The 19,249-nt window shown below is 41.9% G+C and overlaps 1 protein-coding gene across 3 annotated transcripts in view; it reads left to right on the forward strand.

Annotated features, from left to right (window-relative positions):
* Positions 1-19,133, forward strand: part of DNAAF4 (dynein axonemal assembly factor 4) — a 20,131-nt gene extending 998 nt beyond the window's left edge. The window contains exons 2-9 of one of the 3 annotated variants that reach the window (XM_061594832.1): positions 360-507; positions 4,054-4,187; positions 5,563-5,788; positions 7,924-8,069; positions 9,268-9,377; positions 9,947-10,100; positions 14,083-14,188; positions 18,884-19,133. In XM_061594832.1, coding sequence (XP_061450816.1) covers positions 360-507; positions 4,054-4,187; positions 5,563-5,788; positions 7,924-8,069; positions 9,268-9,377; positions 9,947-10,100; positions 14,083-14,188; positions 18,884-18,915 — 1,056 coding nt within the window. In that variant the 3' untranslated portion in view covers positions 18,916-19,133. Of the gene's footprint in view, positions 1-359; positions 508-4,053; positions 4,188-5,562; positions 5,789-7,923; positions 8,070-9,267; positions 9,378-9,946; positions 10,101-14,082; positions 14,189-16,242; positions 17,328-18,883 lie in introns of those variants that run through there. The other 2 variants (XM_061594831.1, XM_061594833.1) reach the window with 2 other exon arrangements.
* The last annotated feature ends 116 nt before the right edge of the window (positions 19,134-19,249 follow it).

The raw sequence follows: 19,249 nt of genomic DNA on the forward strand, positions 1-19,249 counted from the left end.
GAAACATCCGCCAGCAGACACGCCTTCGGTTGGCTGCGAGTTCCTTTCGTAACAACTGGGCAGGGAAGACCTGATGAGCGCCGCTTTAGAAAGGGTAGTGCTTACCAGTGCGATCCTGTATGGGTCTACTCAGAAGTAAATCCCATTGCATTCAATGGGACTTATTCCCGGGTAAGAATGGCAATTTAGCTGATGTAGTTCTCTTGTGTCCCTTTGAAATGATTGGGACTGAGCAGGTTTCAGGGCAAGTATGACATTTTGGGAATGATTAGCTTAGTCTTGAATGCCAGCAAGGTGTTGATCAAGCAAATTTCTCAAATGCATAAGTATTTATGTCAATTTCTAAATGTTTTTCTTAGGTAAATTCTCCTCCCTTTTTATTCGAAGCCTTTCTGTATGCTCCTATAGATGATGTTCGCAGTACTGCAAAAATCAAGGATGGCTTTGTTTTGTTCATCCTCTATAAAAAAGAAGCGGCCATGTGGAAATCCCTCATTATGGAAAACGGTGAGTTTTACATTGGGTGGGTCTTAAACAATAAACCTTTGCTAACCTTCTTGCAGGATTTTGTTTTAACTGTCTTTGCCACATATTGCAGTATATATATCTCATCACCATACTTACGTATTACTACTTGTAGCACACAAAATTTTGTTACTGATTTAACAAATGCTACAACTGGATTTTTTAAAAATCAAGTTTTTTTCTGTATAAATCACACTGATTAATATAACATTTTAAAATAATACATTATCTTCATATATGATGCCTAGATGCAATAGTCAATCTGATTTTTGTCTTATATCTCTGTTATTAAAATATTTTAACCCATAGCTTTAACCATTTTTTTACCAGTTTGCCATTAAGTTGTTTGACTTTGTTCCCTATTTCCAATAAAGTGGATTAGCTTAGCCATTAGGGCAACCCCGCTTCCTTTGCTAACCCATCTCTTTAATAGATGGTACAACCAGCAGTCTGTACTTCCCTCAGAAAGTACTCTAGTCGCTGCCAGTATTCAGAAAACAATTCTTTAAGTTCCTGCCTTACTGAACCTCCCATATTATTTAATAGAAAAAACCCTGACTCAAGCAGAATTTCATATCCTAAAGTCCCTTTTACTTGACTTTTTATTTTTATCCAATATTTCTTTGCCATATCATGTTCCAACCACATGTGGGAAAAGTCATCTTTTTTTAATGGATGGCCATGTAATTTTTATATGTTTTGTGTATCTTTGCTGGGGTAATATACCATCTGCTTGTTATTTTGAAGGAATTTTTTCTTATTGCCAAATTTAGAGAAAATGTGTGTGCTTTTCCAAAGATATCCCCAAATATCCATTGAGATATTCTCCCCAATGTCTGAAGCCCATTTCCCAATCAACTCCTTAACTAGTTCTGGCTCTATATCGTATTTGACACATAGCTGATACATTTCTACTAATATGTGCTTCTTCATCTTCATTATTAAGTTCTCATGCTCTAAGATAGTCCTGGATGTGAAAACATTCAAACCATGGGGGATTTCTAATTCTTTCTCAAGAGACAGTAACCTAAGTGAAAGATATATTATTAGAAGATATAGAAGCCTAACCCAAACCTTTTATTCAACACAGTAGCTGAATATAATGGAGAATATTTATATATAACCTCCGTGGCGCAGAGAGGTAAGCGGTGGTAACGCAGCCGAAGCTCTGCTCACGGCCGGAGTTCGATTCCAACAGAAGGAGGAAGTCGAATCTCCGGTAAAAGGGGTCGAGGTCCACTCAGCCTTCCATCCATCCGTGGTTGGTAAAATGAGTACCCGGCATATGCTGGGGGGTAAAGAAAGGCCGGGGAAGGAACTGGCAATCCCACCCCATACAAAATGGTCTGCCTAGTAAACGTCGCAAGATGTCACCCTAAGAGTTGGAAACGACTCACACTATAAGTGCGGGGACACCTTTACCTTTACATATATAAACATAGATATTAGAAGGTATATGTTTATGAAATATAGGAAAATCACAAGGAACTAAGCCAAAGGTGCACAGGCCTTTGAGACCCCTAAAATCCAGTCTTGCAGAGAGGCAAGTGAAGTTCAGCCTGAACTTCTCAACTCATGAAATGAAGCAAACAGGCCTGTGTGTATGATTAACGTTTGATTAATGAGTATGTTGTTTATGAGCAAGTACGCATGTAGTGAGAATGTAACAAGTGCTGGATGTGCTGGTTAGATCTTCCAGTGGTAAAGATGGAAGGTGTTAGTTAATATTATGGGGAAATCATATATCCCTGTTCTCATATGTTTCTTATATAGATATATAAGTTAAGAAATATATTCTAAGAACTGTAGGAACCAGGGAAAATCATAAGAAAGCAACAGGTATGGTCTGCCTTGAACTTTTAACAACCCTGACTTGAGCAGTTACAGGTCCATGTATGATTAACATTTGATGGATGGTCATATTGCTTAAGGGAGTAAGTAGCTATGTAAAAGATGTCTCCCTAACACCAATTGGACTGGGTGAGCTTGACCGATCAGGAGCGATGTAATGTAATGCATGGCAAAGCAACTTCAATATTATACGGTCCTGTTTGTTTGTTTGTTTATTTATTTATTTATTGTACTTTTAGACCGCCCTTTAGCGACAAGCTCTCAGGGCGGTGTACAACAGAATAAAACCACATTAAAATACAGGTGAATGTGGGTACAATACAACTATAAAAACATTTTAAAAACAAGGTGAAGACAAAGATTAAAGTAAGATTACAATTTGGGAGTAACTGGTCTCAACTGGCCCCAAAACCATCAGTAAAGTGGGACAGCAGTAGTAACATCAGTCAAAGAGATGGGTGTATTGGAAATATTAGTCAAGGGGACAGATTGACATTAGTCAAAAAGACGGTAGAACAATGGAATAGGAGATGATTGCCAATTATGAATATACATGTGCCCGTTTTAATGTTATCTGATTGGTTTAGAAATACTACAGAAAGGCGTAACCTTTATGTAATGTTTAGAGGATATTGTATGACTGGTGTAAGGATGATGCTGCACTTAGTACTATATAAAAGAGCCATGCAGACAGTACCTCATTGCAGTCCTCACCAGGCACTCTGGGAGGCTGACCCTGCGTACACTTGTAAAGAATAAAGGCCTACCTTTTTGCTTCAAGCCTGTGTCTTCAAACTTCTTCAAGGACCCCCAGTCCTAGATCCCAAAATTCCCCATCAAATAGGCTATGAATAAAGGCCATGGCAAGCATCAGAAAGGGCGCGTGGACTTCATGTTGCTAAACCCTGTTCTAAATAAAGAGATCAATGGAGAGCTATGGCTTATGGTATGGCAGAAAATATCACACTAGTAAGCCACTCTGCGTAAATTGGGGCCTCTCCATAATTTGGCAGCAGATGAGAGTGCAAACAGTTTGATCCAAAAGCCAGAAGCAATCTTTCAAAGTTGGAAATCAAGTAAGAGCTGTCAAGCTGGGATGATAAACCCTCCAGTTTCTTGCTATCATGTTGTGCTGCAAAGGGGAAAGAGAAGAGCCCCGAGGGAGTGGTAAGTAGCAATTAATCAGAAGGTTGTGATCTCCTGGGAGTCCCCATGGATTGCTTACTGCCTCGATCTTTGTCGTCTGGGGTAACCAAAGTGGTGCCTTCCAGAGGTTGCCGAACTCCCAACTACCATCACCCGAGCAGCCAGCATGACCAGTAGTTAGGGATGATAGGAGCTGGAGTCCAACAACATCTGGAGTGCAACCCATTGGGTACACATTGTAGGCCCTCTTCTTGCTACCGCTGCCTAGGAAGACCAGCTCAGTTCCCATCTTCTTCGTTGCAGCTCTGTCACTGGAAGTTTGTGACTACCTTTTTTCCTTTACTTCCTGCAGTTGGATGAAGGGCATAAAGGGGTTTGACTTACCTTACCACCCCACAAAGATTCCCCCTTCCTTGCAGTACCTGAATATCACTGCAGCTGACTTCACTTCAGAGTCTCTCCTTTTTTGAGACCTTGATTATTTTATTGCATCCTCTGATCTTTAATTGTTGCTGGAATGGTTTTATTCAGGTGACAAAGAAAAAATGCAGAGAATCCGAGAGGATGCTGTGCGCAAAGCACAAGAGGACGCCAAAGCAGAAGCAGAAGCAAAAGGTACTCGGAAACAGGAGCGTAGCAAGTTTGCTCTGGAGGCCACAATTAAGGTAAGTCAGGAGCTCCCCAGGTCATCCTTACAGGCAGAAAACAGAAAATGCCCAGGGCTCCTACTGGGAGAAAGGGTGGGATAGAAATCTAATAAATAATAAATAAAACAGAATTGTGAATTGTTAACCAGCATGACAGATATCTCCCGATAAACATGATTTGAGACGCTACAACTTGCATTGCAGCCTTAAAAGTAACACTGACTGGAAATATAGCAAGCATAAACTGTTTCCTCAGACTTTGTCTCATTCGTATTTATTTTTTTCTTCCTCTCGCCATCCCCATTATGAGGAAATCCAGTTTCCATGTTCCCTTCTTTAAGGGACACTGGTGTACCATCCCCCCTGCAATATGCCTTATACTACATTTGCAGACTCTCATGCTTTAATTCAGCGGTAGGGAACCTTTTCTGGCCAGAGGGCCAGCTGTTCATCTGCCCAACCCCTGGTGGGCCAAACTTGACGGGGGGGGGCACTCACCTGTCAATCACCTGATACCATAGCAATGTCAGGTGATGCTTCCCTTTGAAGGGTCTTCAAAGCAAAATGGGGCCTTTCAAACGTGGAAGGAATTGAAGGGGAGGTTCGATCAGCCCAGGATGGGAGTGCACCTTAAAATGCCTTCAAGTCAATTCTGACTTATGGCGACCCTATGAATATAGGGTTTTCATGTGGCTGAGAGGCAGTGACTGGCCCAAGGTCACCCAGTGAGCTTCAGTGTACATATATTATCCTATTTACGGTAGAGATTGGTATTAGGTTGTATATGGCAAGTAGTGAAGGGAGGGGGAGTGAGTGAGATGGAGTGTTGGTGAATGCTGCATGTGATTGGTTGAGAGAATGGGTGGTGGTAGTGGTTTATACTTTTGTCTTGCAAACGTAATCAGACCCCTGACCAGTGCTCTCATATTACTGAATTACAAATGGTACATTGTAATTTCGTTCTGTATGATATTTTATTTTGAAACACTGAAACTCAAAATCAATTATTGTAAGGTGACATTAGTTTTATGTTCAGAAATGTTTGTAAGAAACATAAAAAACTGAAACATGTTGCTTGCATAAATATTCAACCCCCCCCATTAATATTTGGTAGAGCCATCTTTTGCTGGAACGACAGTTTTAAGTCTTTTGGGGTAAGTATGTACCAGCTTTGCACATGATGTTGGAGGGATTTGGGCCCATTCTTCTTGGCAGATTCGCTCCAGGCCATTCAGGTTGGTTGGACGTCACTTGTGGACTGCAATTTTCATCCCCTCCCTCGAAGAAGTGCTGTCTTGAATATAAGAGATGGGTTGTGAGGAAGGCGTTTGCATCTTAAAGTGCCAGCGAAGTAATTGTATGGCAGGATTTGACAGTTCTGTAATTCCACTAGCTAGAAGATGCAGAAAGAAAAAGAATAGAAGAGCAGAAAGAAGAAGAACGGGAAAAAGCCACCAAGGAGATTGAGAAATGGAAAGAGCAAAATGAGAAGCAAAAGAAGGTTCAAGAAAAATACCAGTCGCATCAGGAATGGAGAAAAACGCTAGAGAAAAGCAAGCAACAGAACAGGAAAATGAAATCTAATAGAGGAACAGTCAAGTCAAGTACAATGGCAGGAGGTAAAATATTCTTGCTGTGTTCAAAACAAACTAAATGTGCAAACCTTCCATATTTTCACTTGTAGAAGTATTTCTAGTCTGTTTTCATTCTAGTATCCAGGTTCAGTATTATTTTTCCACTTACTGTATGTTGTTGAACTGTGTTTTCCCACTTTGATTCCAGATGCTTTTCTTGCTTGCTGAACTGTCAGCATAATAATTTGCTCTTCTGTGGTATCACCTGCTAGAATGAATGAGGTGGGTGCCTGGGTAATGAAGAGTGTTGGCCAGCTGGGCAGCTGCTAATATGAGCTCAGATTTTTTAAAAATTAAATTTATATCCTGCCCTTCCTGCCAGAAGGAGCCCAGAGCAGCAAACAAGTGATAAAACACAAAAAAATTATAAAACATCTTTAAAAAAAATCTTTACAAAACAATTTCAACACAAATTCAGACTGAGATAAGGTCTCTACTTAAAAGGCTTGTTGAAAGAGGAAGGTCTTCAATAGGTGCTGAAAAGACAACAGAGATGGTGCCTCTCTAATATTTAAGGGGAGGGAATTCCAAAGGGTGGGTGCCATAACATTAAAGGTCCGCTTCCTATGCTGTGCAGAACAGACCTCCTGATAAGATGGTATCTGTGGGAGGCCCTCACCTACAGAGTGCAGTGATGTATAGGTTACATAAGGGGTAAGACGATATTTCAGGTATCCTGGTCCCAAGGTGTATAGGACTTTCGACACTCAAACCAGCACCTTGAACTTAGCGTGATAGCTAATGGGAAACCAGCACAATTCTTTCAGCAGCAGAATCACATGTTGGTGATGTCCTGCCCCAGTGAACAGTTGTGCTGCCGCAGTTTGCACTGCTGCAGCTTCAAGACCAACTTCAGCAGCAGTCCCTCATAGAGCAGCCTGGAGGTTACCAGTGCATGGAGAACAGTGGTCAGGCTATCCTGATTCAGAAATGGCCGCAGCTGTCTTACCAGCTGGAGGTGGTAAAAGGCACTCCTAGCCACTGAGGTCACCTGGGCCTCTAGTGACAAAGATGGATCCAGGAGCATCCCCAGAGTATGAACCTGCTCTTTTAGAGGGAAGTACGACCCCTTCCAAAGCAGGCAACTGACCAATTACCCAAACTCCGGAACCACCAACCCACAGCGCCTCCGTCTTGCTCCAATTCAGTTTAATGGCCTGAATCCAGCCCATCACTGAGTCTAGGTGCTGGTCCGGGGCTTCCACTGCCTCTCCCAATTTGTATGTTACCAAGAAACATTGCTGGGTATCATCAGCATACTGCTGACACCTCGCTCCACATCTCTTGATGACTGCTCCCAACAGCTTCGTATAGATGTCTTGAGCTGCCTTGAGTCAGATCCTGCACTCCTCAGAAGGCAGAAAGCAATCCTGGCTGGCATTTTTCCCCATACAAACACCATTATAGCACAGAGACTGCTGAACAGCTTCCATGTTCAGTTGCACATGTGTCCAAGATCTAATACATAGAAAGAAAATAAAACTTCAAAAGGACACCCTCCATGGAATCTTGTCAGTGGTCGAAGATGTCAGGAAGGTAACGGATGATATTTTCTACATAGTATTTTACAAATATGTTGGGTTTTTGTGAAAACCAAAAGATGTACACCACCATCTTTCATTTCTCCAAAATTGTAGAAAGTAATTACTGTTCCCACAACCTTCATTAACCTTAAAGGCTTCCTTTCTGGATTGTTAGCTTGCCTGAAGGATTCCCCCCGCCTTTTTCTTCCTGTTTAGTGGCTGGTAAGTAGTACAAACTACTGCCCTATCTGGGACTGGATGCCCTGAGGAGCGTCTTACGAGGCACCATCTGATGCATACGTGCTGACATGCTCCCTCAGGCATTCAAGATGCCCTCAGGATATTGGATGCTCTCATTGTAGTAAATTCTAAATGTTGATCCCAGCAGTTGTGATACAAATAAATATGCCTTTTACATACCGCTTCGGCCTTGTTAGTTTTAAATCTGCATATGTAGCACCCTCCAAACATCTGCCAAATAAAGGCCAGAAAGAGGAAACCTATTTAGGTCTGTGCCAATACTCCTTCTTTCCCCAGCTGCTATGAACCAATAAATTAAAAAATTAAATGCTTGTGTGTCTTGATTGATTATTGCAGCTACAAGTTCTGGAAATATGTTTTCAGAGAAGCTAAAGGAAGAATCTGTCCCTGCTCCTCGTTCTGCCGGTAGTATTGAAATAAAATTCACCCCTCGTGCCTTTCCTACAGCTCTCAGAGAATCCAGGATTCCAGAAGAGGAGGAGGTAGGAAGACCTGGCTGCTTTGCTGCAGTTGTGGAGGGGCAAGCTTGCTAGGCTGGTTTTCACAATGTAAAAAAAAGATCTGGATGAGAAGTCCAGCTGACAATGGGAAAAAATTAAGACATTTTGAAAAGGTCACCAAATGGTGTGACGTTAAATGGAGGAAAGAGGAGTTGTACTGCTGGCTGCTAATGTTGTCATAGATGCTATCCTGTAGGAGCCAGTGACACTCCTTCAGCTATATTCCTCACAGAACCAGAGATCACAATGGCCAGGCTAGTTGCCTGGGGGAAATCCCATTCTCCTATCAGTAAAATGTTGGAAATTGAATGAAAATGAAATAGCCCCACAACAGAAACTACATATTGAAGAAGACTTCAACCAGTGAGAAACAATTGTGCACTTAAGATGGTGTGAACTGGTTGCCTGGAAAGGCCTTTGTGCAGTTGGTTAGGAAGCAGGCCATATACATTCTTTCCCCACGAAAGGAGAATGTGGTTTTTGTGGATTTTCTCTTCTCCGTGAATGTGTGCATATACTGCAATAACTTGGGTTCACATGGTGTTTAATTTGCTGATCACACATCACAAAAGTATGCTATGGCTATCCATCAAAAGGGGTTGTGACTCTGACCCTTTCCACAAACGTTACAAAGAAACTGTAATCAGTGCTTCTCTGCGGGTACCGATTTTCTATCACAAAAGTCACCAGTGAACAAGTCTGAGCTAACTACAATCTCTCAACAGCCATTAGCCAGAATAGTTCAGTGGAATGTCCCATTTTTCAGAGGCAGTTTACCTCTGCACATCAGGTGTTGGAGGGGAAAGAGAGCAGGGGAGGGGCTTGGTTCCAGGCCCTGCTTGGGGGCTTCCCAGAAGCATCTGGTTGGTCACTGCAGGAAGAATCAGGATGCTGGACTAAATGGACCCACCTTGGCCTGATCCATTCTGACTTTTCTTATGTTTAAAGCAGCCTTCTCCAGCCTGGTGCCCTTCAAGTGTTTGGACTACAACTCCAGCCAGCACAGCTATTCAAAAGTCTAAATAAGGGGAATAGAGTTGGTGTCCCATATTGTTGTCATACACTAGCATATTTACTTGCTATGTATTAAAGAAAATAAGAATAAAATAAATGTATTTACTAAACAGGACAAATAAATGTACTTTAGGCTCAAAACACTGCACGTATCTTTTATTCATAGTGGTTATGTAAAGAAGCAGAGGCTCGCAGGATCATCAATTCAGACATTGCTGAGATAGAGGATTTAAAAGAAGAGGAGAAGAATCCAGATTGGTTGAAAGACAAAGGAAAGTGAGTTTGGATATTGCTTCAGAGGAAGTGTAAAATCACTTTTATCACACACAATATGATGACGATGTTTAGCGGGAAGGGGAATTAAATGCCAACAAGTTGGCTTGTCAGCCTAAATGTGTGAACACATGCTTCTGACTTCTATGATAAGTTTATATTCTTTAATTAAAGAGGTTTAATTATATGGGTCTACCCTGAGTAAAATTTAGTTGGCTGCAACTCTCATTCCTATTGGAAATTAAGAACATAAGAAGAGCCTGCTGGACCAGGCCAAAGGGGGCCCATCTAGTCCAGCATCCTGTTCTCACAGTGGCCAACCAGGTGCCTGGGGGAAGCCCGCAAGCAGGACCCGAGTGCAAGAACACTCGCCCCTCCTGAGGCTTCCGGCAACTGGTCTTCAGAAGCATGCTGCCTCTGACTAGGGTGGCAGAGCACAGCCATCATGGCTAGTAGCCATTGATAGCCCTGTCCTCCATGAATTTGTCTAATCTTTTAAAGCCATCCAAGCTGGTGGCCATTACTGCATCTTGCGGGAATAATTCAGTAACTAGACTTTTCCTTTTTTTTAGTAAAATGTTTGCAACAGGAAATTACCTTGCTGCTGTCAATGCCTATAATTTGGCAATTCGTATCAGTAATAAAATTCCAACATTGTACTTGAATCGAGCTGCTTGCCACCTTAGGCTGAGAAATCTACACAAGGCAATTGAAGATTCTTCTAAGGTATTTTGTTTTTATCAAAGCTTTTAAGCCTGTAGCAAATCTCTATACCACATTCACACAGTTGTATCTATTCAAGCATTACAATGTCCTGTGCAAGGCTGTTACTGTTCACCACCATCTTCTAGCTTGCCTAGAACTTTATTAGAATTTGGCATGTGTCGGTCATAATTAATTGTGTTATTTTATTGTGAGAATATTTTGTAAGCCGCTTTGAGAGCCTCTTGGGGCTATGAAGTGGGACTTAACTATTTAATAAATAACCAAAATAAAACTGTGTTGGGATAGCAAAGTGGCTGGGTTTGAGGGCAGGTTCTTGCCTCTCCCCATCCCCTTCTTTGTTGTGTGCCCCTCATGAGGCTGAGGGTGCAACACGAAGCTGCCCACTGCCAAGCCTGGCTTTGCTCATTCAAATGAGGGTCCAGGAGTGACCTTGCCCTGCAGCCTGCTGTAGTTTTCTGCCTGCCTGGCCTCTATTATCATTATCATTACTATTGTTGTTTAATACATATGCTGCTTAATGCCCAGTTGACTTCTAAGTGGTTTACAAAATAGGAAACCAATTGGGAAACATTGTTAAAACACAGAATAATTAAAATTACACCATAATTAAAATACACAACAAAACAATCCCATTAAAACATTAGAATATAAATGCCTATGATTGTTGTTATTGTTATGTGCCTTGAAGTCAGCTACGACTTATGGCAACCCTATGAATCAGCAAACTCCAAGAGCATCTGTCGTGAACCACCCTGTTCAGATCTTGTAAGTTCAGGTCTGTGGCTTCCTTGATGGAATCAGTCCATCTTGTTTGGCCTTCCCCTTTTTCTACTCCCTTTTGTTTTCCCCAGCATTATTGTCTTTTCTAGTGAATCATGTATACTCATGATGTGTCCAAAGAATGATAACCTCAGTTTCATCATTTTAGCTTCTAATGATAGTTCTGGTTTAATTTGTTCTAACACCCAATTATTCGTCTTTTTCGCAGTCCATGGTATGTGCAAAGCTCTCCTCCAGCACCACATTTCAAATGAGCTGATTTTTCTCTTACCCGCTTTTTTCACGTCCAACTTTCATACCCATACATAGAGATTGGAAATACCATGGTCTGAATGATCCTGACTTTGGTGTTCAGTGATACAACTTTGCATTTGAGGACCTTTTCTAGTTCTCTCACAGCTGCCCTCCCCAGTCCTAGCCTTCTTCTGATTTCTTGACCATTGTCTCCCTTTTGGTTAATGATTGTGCCAAGGTATTGATAATCCTTGACAAGTTCAAAGACTTCATTGTCAACTGTAAAGTTGCATAAATCTTCTGTTGTCATTACTTTAGTCTTCTTGACGTTCAGCTGCAGTCCTGCTTTTGTGCTTCCTCTTTAACTTTCATCCGCATTCGTTTCAAATCATTCCTGGTTTCTGCTGGTAGTATGGAAACAATTCCATTGAAACTGCAGAGCAGTGTGGTGGTGGCTGCTGCCAGGCAGGAAACCCAGAAGGTTAAAGGGTCAGGCAGCTGCTTTAGGGAGAAAAACCAGGAAAAGCGCCTTGACAGAGAAAGAGAACTTACTTTGGTGGTTTTATCATATTTGAGGTCAGGAAGAGGTTGCCAGAGTCATGTTAGCTCTTTGTGGTGGGCTTCCCCACACCTTAACCTATGGTCACTTGTTTGAGCAGAATGGGTTTGTTTTTACTTAGACTCAGATGTACGAGCAGAAAAAGAGTAGACTAAAATAAATAAATAAATAATTTTATTTTTCAGCCGCCTATCTGTCCGGGTTAGGGACACTCTAGGCGACGAACAACAAGAATAAAAACAATACATATAGATCAACATAATCAAATTTTAAGCTAAAAAACCATTCATTAATTCAAAAGTAACATAAGTTAATCTGTCCCAATCTTGTAGGCCTGCCTGAACAGCCAGGTCTTCAAGGCTCGGCGATAGCTGGACAGGGAGGGAGCATGTCTGAGATCGAAAGGGAGAGAGTTCCAGAGGGTGGGGGCCACAACAGAGAAGGCCCTCTCTCTGGTCCGTACCAGCCTAGCTGTTCTCACCGGTGGGACCGAGAGAAGGTCTTGCGAGGCTGATCTCGTCAGGCGGTACAATTGGTGATTCTGGAGGCTCCTCTGTGGAGCATTTCTACAGTTATGCCTAGACATCTTGAAAGATGCCTTGTTGGTGTAAACTGCTTGGCCAGTTTTGGAGCCTTTTGATGGAGAGGGACAGATGACCCTTGCTGCTTATATATAGAGAGAGGGAGAGATAGAGTGTGTGTGTTTTTGAAAGCAACAAAAGAGAGCAACGGATTCCATTTGTGTTAGATTTCCATCCAGGATCTCTATCGCTGAGCAATCAGGGAGAGCTACCCATTGCTGGCAAACTCTGAGCATCTTGCTAGAGACATCAGCAGGCCTCCTGTTGTAGCATTTCACCAGCCTCCGAATTTGCGCACACTGTTAGTGGGAGCTGTGCTTAAGCCACCTATCACCAATCCTGGGTCTCATCTTTGTCACTCCAAACGCTATACCTGTGTGTACCTCAGGGAGACAGCTACTTTCACAAGCACTAGGACAGGCAGGACATATTATATCAAACAGAACATTACCTGCAGGTCCTGCAACATAATTTATGTCATCAAATGCAAAAGACCAGGATGTCATATCCAACACGTAGGAAAAACCACAACTGATCTACACACATGCTTCAGAAACCACAAATCAGCAATCTTAGCAAAAAAAAGTGGAGCAACCCGTTGCAAAACATTTCAACATTGAGGATCACAGCCTGTTGGAATTTTCTATAACAGCTATAGAGATGCCAACAGATCCAACAGCATTGACTAAAAGGGAGAACATTTAGATATACTCTCTGGACACATTGGCACCACATGGCCTGAACCTGGAGGACAGTACCACCACTACTTAGCTTCTGCAAATGAAGCCCCTCTGAGCATTCCATTTGCAAAGCTCTATAACTGCAACCTTGGTAACAGCATTTGTATGTTAGCAGCTGATGAAGGCGGAAGCTGAAACATTTTGGTAATACAATAAAAACCTCTGTTTTGTTAATCACAATTACGTGTATGTATGTGTATATATGTATAATATATAGAGAGAGATACCCACTAATATCCAAACAGATATCCAAAGTTAGACATACGTCAGCCAAGGGGCAGCTCTAGGAAAACGAAACCAAGTGCAACAGTTATAAGATGGGGGATACTTGGCTCAGCAATACCACATGCAAGAAGGATCTTGGGATTGTTGTTGATCACAAACTGAATATGAGCCAACATTGCAATGTGGCTGCAAAAAAGGCAAATGCTATCTTAGGCTGCATTAACAGAAGTATAGTTTCCAAATCATGTAAAGTATTGGTTCCTCTCTATTCAGCACTAGTTAGGCCTCGTCTTGAGTATAGCATCCAGTTCTGGACATCACACTTTACGAAGGATGCAGACAAACTGGAACAGGTTCAGAGGAGGGTAACGAGGATGATCAGGGGACTGGAAACAAAGCTCTATGAGGAGAAACTGAAAGAACTGGGCATGTTAAGCCTTGAGACTAGAAGACTGAGGGGAGATATGGTAGCACTCTTCAAGTACTTGAAAGGTTGTCACACAGAGAAGGGCCAGGATCTCTACTTGATCATCCCAGAGTGCAGGACACATAATCATGGGCTCAAGTTACAGGAACCCAGATTTTGACTGAACATCAGGAAAAGCTTCCTAACTGTCAGAGTGGTACAACAACAATAGGACCAATGACCTAGGGAGGTGGTGGGCTGTCCAGCACTGGAGGCCTTCAAGAGGCAGCTGGACAGCCACCTGCTGGAAATGCTTTAATTTGGATTCCTGCATTGACCAGGGGGTTGGACTCGGTGGCCTCATACGCCCCTTCCAACTCTATGATTCTATGTTTGTGACTAACACTGCTTTCAAAGAACAGCTCAGCTTACAAATGTGTGTATTTTATTTTTCAAGGCCCTGGATTTACTGACTCCTCCTGTACCCAACAATGCCAAGGCTAGAGTGAAAGCTCATGTGAGGCGTGGGGCAGCATTCTGTGAATTGGAATTGTATGCTGAAGGTAAGGAGAGATCCGTGGCTAAGGTCACCCCCTGCACTCCATGGGATTCCTTGTAGGAGCAAGCCTTTGTTAGTCTGTACTTTTCAAACTGCTTGTTCATCCAGAAAGTGACATGTTTTCTCATTTTATTTTCGTTTTCTTTTTGGAGATGGATATACAGAGTGATATACAACACATTAGTCATAGTATACCCTCTGAAACCAGTGGACTTAACTTCTAACCGTTGATTTCAGTGGGTCCCCTCTGAGTCCGACAGTTGGATATATGACCCACAGGCTATTAATACAGTGTCATGCAGAAGCAATAGAAATGAGGCATTTAGACCAAAACCACAAAAGCTTCTTAAATATGTTAGATAAAATATTTCAGTGTCTGTCTGTCAGCCTGTTGCGTAGAGACATTTTTTAGACTATTTTTCTCTGTTCAGTGTGAAAGTGAACAGAGAAATCCTCAAAGGTCCCTGCTGGCCTTGGAATCCTTCTTTACTTTTCCAAGTAGTTTTCTCTCTTTTGTGAATCTGATTATTTGCAGTCTTGTTTCCTTCAGCTTTACATCTAATTTGGAGCGTAACAAAATGCTTCCTTACTTCAGCCTGCTTTCATCATTTTTACTTCTCTTTCCATAATCTGTAAAAATTGTTACCGTTCCTTTCTTCTGCAGTCATTGCCATAATGCTGCTTTAGCTGTATTCTTAATGCTTTAAATTGTTTTAGTATCTTAAGTGTATGTTTCATGATTTTAATGTTACGAATAGTTTAATTCTATTTTAATCGTATATTTTGTATGTTTTTTACCTAAGTAGTTTTTATTTGTAAGCCGCCCTGAGTTCGTTTTGGAAAAAGGGTGGGGTAAAAATATTTTATTATTATTTTCCTTATTCTGGATAAGGAAAATTCTGCAAGATTTCTCCCTAAATTTCTGGCAGTTGGAAGGTAAGCAGCCACTATACCCACTTTCCCCCTTGAAAATGGCCCAAAGTAATTCACACGGCCTGGCACCAAATTACCTGTTTATTCACCACATGTGCTTTTGAGAAAGAAGAAACAGCTTGTCAGCCCACTGCATACAACTGTGGTTTTAACAGTGACTTGGCACAGTCATGGTCCTGTTGTGGAGGTCTAGCAATCTTACTTGCAGTTCTGCAAAATTTTCATTTATTAAGGCTGGAGAGAACATTTTGTGTTCAGACTCCAACCTGAAGAGCAAGCATTGCTTGTATTCTGCTGAAGAGGTTCCTAGTCTGTAAATATTGTTGCTTATTACGGGAGAATCTGTGCATCTATTTCCCAGTTCTTGCTGGTGTAAATAACTTCATGCTAAAGGAAGAATAACAACAACGTAGGGTTGCACCCAGTGGTCTTTGAGAATATCCTGCCTTGGCTATGTTGTGGGATTAAGAAGCAAGTTCTGTATTGGACAGGGCTGTCTAAACCCTTGCCAGGCAGCAGTGAGGTGTGAGGAAGCAGCAGAGCTGCTGCTGCAATCCTTGCTCACATTTTTCCAGGGCCGAGGGCAGAGATGGGCAGGCAGGCAGATATTGGAACCATTGGATCCTGGGCCTGCTCAACCCTTCCCTGTCCCTGGAAAGGCCCATTTTTGAGCTTTGTGCAGGCAGCTGGTGGTAGCGATCTCACAGGCAGGCAGAAGAGTAGGTTTGGATGGCAGCCTAAGGCTGCATCCAGAGATAGGGAAGCTGTGGCCCTCCAGATGTTGTTGGACACCAACTCCTACCAATAGGGTCAATGGGCATCTGGAGCAACATCTGAAGGTCTGCAGGTTTCTTATCCCTGCTGCAGTCCTACACATACTTACCTGTGAGTAAACCCCTCTGAATACAGGAGAACTTGCTTGAAAGTATGCATAGGATTCCACTGGAAAAGTAGTTTCCTCTTCTAAGGCTGCAATTCAATACACACTAACCTGGGAGTAAGTCCCATTGAACCCAATGGGGCTTTCTTCTGAGTAGACATATATTGGATTGCAGCCTAAATCTACTTCAAGAGTATATGTCACTACCATTATAGGATTAAAAATGCATGCTGAATTAATCCTAGGTCTTCAAGATTATATTGCTGCTCTCAAGATTGAGCCTACCAATAAAAAAGTAGAAGAAGATGCTGAGAAGATTCGACACGTAATTCAAGGAAATGAATGATTCTGGGGAGAAGTTGCATAGGTTGGGTGATCAGCTATTGAGTACAGTATTTAATAAATAGAAAAACATTTGTGGTCCTTTATTTTGTAAATGTGTAATATAAAATAGTTGGAATACATTTTTTCTATTATCTTGCTCAATAAACAAGAGAAAAACCTAAGATTGTTTAAAAACTTGAAAAATGTAACTTGTAGTGTGAGATAGTATTGCATATTTTGATAAAATGTGGTATCATATGTAAGGTAATAACCACTAGTCTCTGTAGCTTTTAAACATATAAGTGATAGTTAAATACTCAAAGAAAAATGCATTAAAAAGCATTCCTCTTGTATAAGCTGTCTTATTTCTAAAAACAAAATTCTAATTTGCAATATGTAAGATGGCTATAATCAAAGCCCACTCAAAATATTTCTGCTGTGCTCCTTCTTCTGCAACCTCCTTTTCTTATTTGGCTGTTTATTGCTGTGCCGAAGATGGCTTAACTCCAGGTTTAAGGACATTTGTTGATTCAGAATGTGCTTTAGGGCACAATCCATTTGTGCTGGGCTGGGGGGAGTTGGATGTGGCAGGCCCCGGCTTTGCTGGCAGACGCCCCTCTTGGTGGAGGGAAGCCCAGCCTGGTAGACGCCAGCGGAAGGCTGAAAGCAAGGTGTTCAGAGGGTGTGGCGGAAGAGGAGCGGGGGAGCTTCCGTTGCATCCTCCTCGCATTTGGAGTGCTCCCGTGGGTCCCGATCACTGGGGAGCACATACTCCCTGGCTTCTGCTTCGTCAGATCATGCGCATTGCTCCTGACTGAGCTGGCGTTTAGCTGGCTCAGCAGCTCTGGAACAGGGAGTGGATGCTACAGTGCTTTCTGCTGGCTTCCCATGATTTGGATTGCTCTATTAGTGATTCTTTTATTAAAGTAGGAAGTGATACTCTCTGAAGTATAAGAATGTCCTGAACATTTCTGGTTATTTCTTGGAATAGTAGGGCTAGGGCCTCTTGCAAAATACCATCAATAAAAGTACTTCCATTCTGGTATATTTGTGTAACCATTTGCTTAGTTATAGGGCTGGCAGAGCATGGTCTTTACACAGACTGGGAAACATTTCTGTGTATGGAAAAGTCCTCAGTCCTACTGGGGAAGCCTCAAAAGGATTTGTTTTTATTTTATTCCGTACAACATTTTGTCTCTGGTTCTGATCATTCCTAATGCTACGGAGGAAAATAACACAAGTTGGTGAGAGGAGCACTTCTAAGTCAGCGGTCCTCTCGTGGGCCACCACAAAATCTTAGTTCTTACAGAAGTGAAAAACCAGTATCTGTGCAGCACCGCTTTAGGCTGCAGCAGGAGATACTGAAGCCTGAATGCTTCCCTATATCAAAGGGGGAAATTTCCTGAATATTTAAAAAACAAAGAAAGGCATGGCAGGGAAGGCTAGGCTAGGCTAAAACCCTTCTTCCCAACATCTAGCTTTATGTGTCTAGAGAAGCATACAAGTCTCCACCAGTATTCAGGTACAAGTCTCTTATCTCTGTGAAAACTAGGCAAAAGTTTTCATGGCTTTATTTTGTAGCGTGCTCAGAACGGAATGCTGAACCAAGTATTTTTACTTCTAAGTCCTTAATGAAATCAGTTTTACTTTCAAGTAGAATGTATCAATACTGTATTAGACTGTTAAACCAAAAAGCCAAGCTGCCACCTCTCAAACGCTTTATTATTTTGACAGCCAAAAAGACACTATTACATTTTTATATAGTGTGCAAAAGTTCTGGGTGATCATAAACTTTGCTTCTGTCAATGCCAGTGTTAATACAGTTATATTGTGTCAAACCACAAGTGAACAAATGATTTGTGAAGGAGTTGTCTCTTGGACAGAACTTACAAGGTACCATTTGTGTGGTAGGTGGCATAGCACCATATTCACCTGATGTTGTTTTATAGAGCAAAAGGTGAGGCTTAGTTAAGAAATTGCTAGAGGTGAGAGTTTTTGCATCCAGCATACAAGAAAACACAGGATTGCCAGGGTTTGCACAAGAAAGCCACTGAAAAGAGGCTGCATTCTTTACATGGGGACTTGGTGGTGTTTTCTCCTTGGAAGTCATTCTCAGTTCCTGTGTAAATTAAATAAATTGAAGATGTTTCCTGAGAGCACTGGTATGTAACTGACATACTTAATTAGAGCTTTATAGATTGTTCATTTTTTTAAAACCAAGCCGGCACTCCTACATTAGGGAGGTAAATTCTGTTGAACTCAATGGAACTTCTAAATGAGTGGAAATATTTAGGATTGGCTGCGACAATGTGCCTCACATTGATGGGTTGTTTCCCTTAAATGCTAGTGGCATGGGAAGGCCTTTGTACTTAATTAAAAAGAGCTGCTACTAATTTAAGGGGGCAACTTTGAGCTTTATGTATGTAGTCTCAGTGAAGCCAGACCTGTATGGGTGGGGGAGGCTAAACAAATTTCTACCCCCCCTTTTTTTTAACAAAAAATAATTAAATTTATCACAATTTTTTTCCCTCTCCACTTTTTTGCCCCCACCTGAACTTTTAGGCTGCCTCCAGGCCTCAGTGAAGCCCCTCTGAGGTATATGGTCCTGCAAACTGATCTGCTTACCTGTGGAATACTCATGACTAAGAGCTCCCCCTCTCTTTTATTTTTGCCTCGTGTCAGGAAGAGAGAGGAAAAGGAATGCTGGAAATCGGCGTGATGGCTGGGAGGGGGGCTACCCTCCCCCAGAGGAGAGACTTTGTCCTTATGCTACTAAACTGAGAAGGCCCCTTTCGCTTCTGCTCCTCCTTTAAAGTAATATAAACATGTGCAATGATGTTATCATAACCTCCTCCTTCATTTCAATTTACAAAATGCTGCAAAAGAGAGAGGAGGGAGGGAGGGAGGGAGGGAGGCTGGCCTGGCCTC

Source organism: Rhineura floridana, chromosome 14 (genome assembly GCF_030035675.1).
Source record: "Rhineura floridana isolate rRhiFlo1 chromosome 14, rRhiFlo1.hap2, whole genome shotgun sequence".
Lineage (NCBI taxonomy): Eukaryota > Metazoa > Chordata > Lepidosauria > Squamata > Rhineuridae > Rhineura > Rhineura floridana.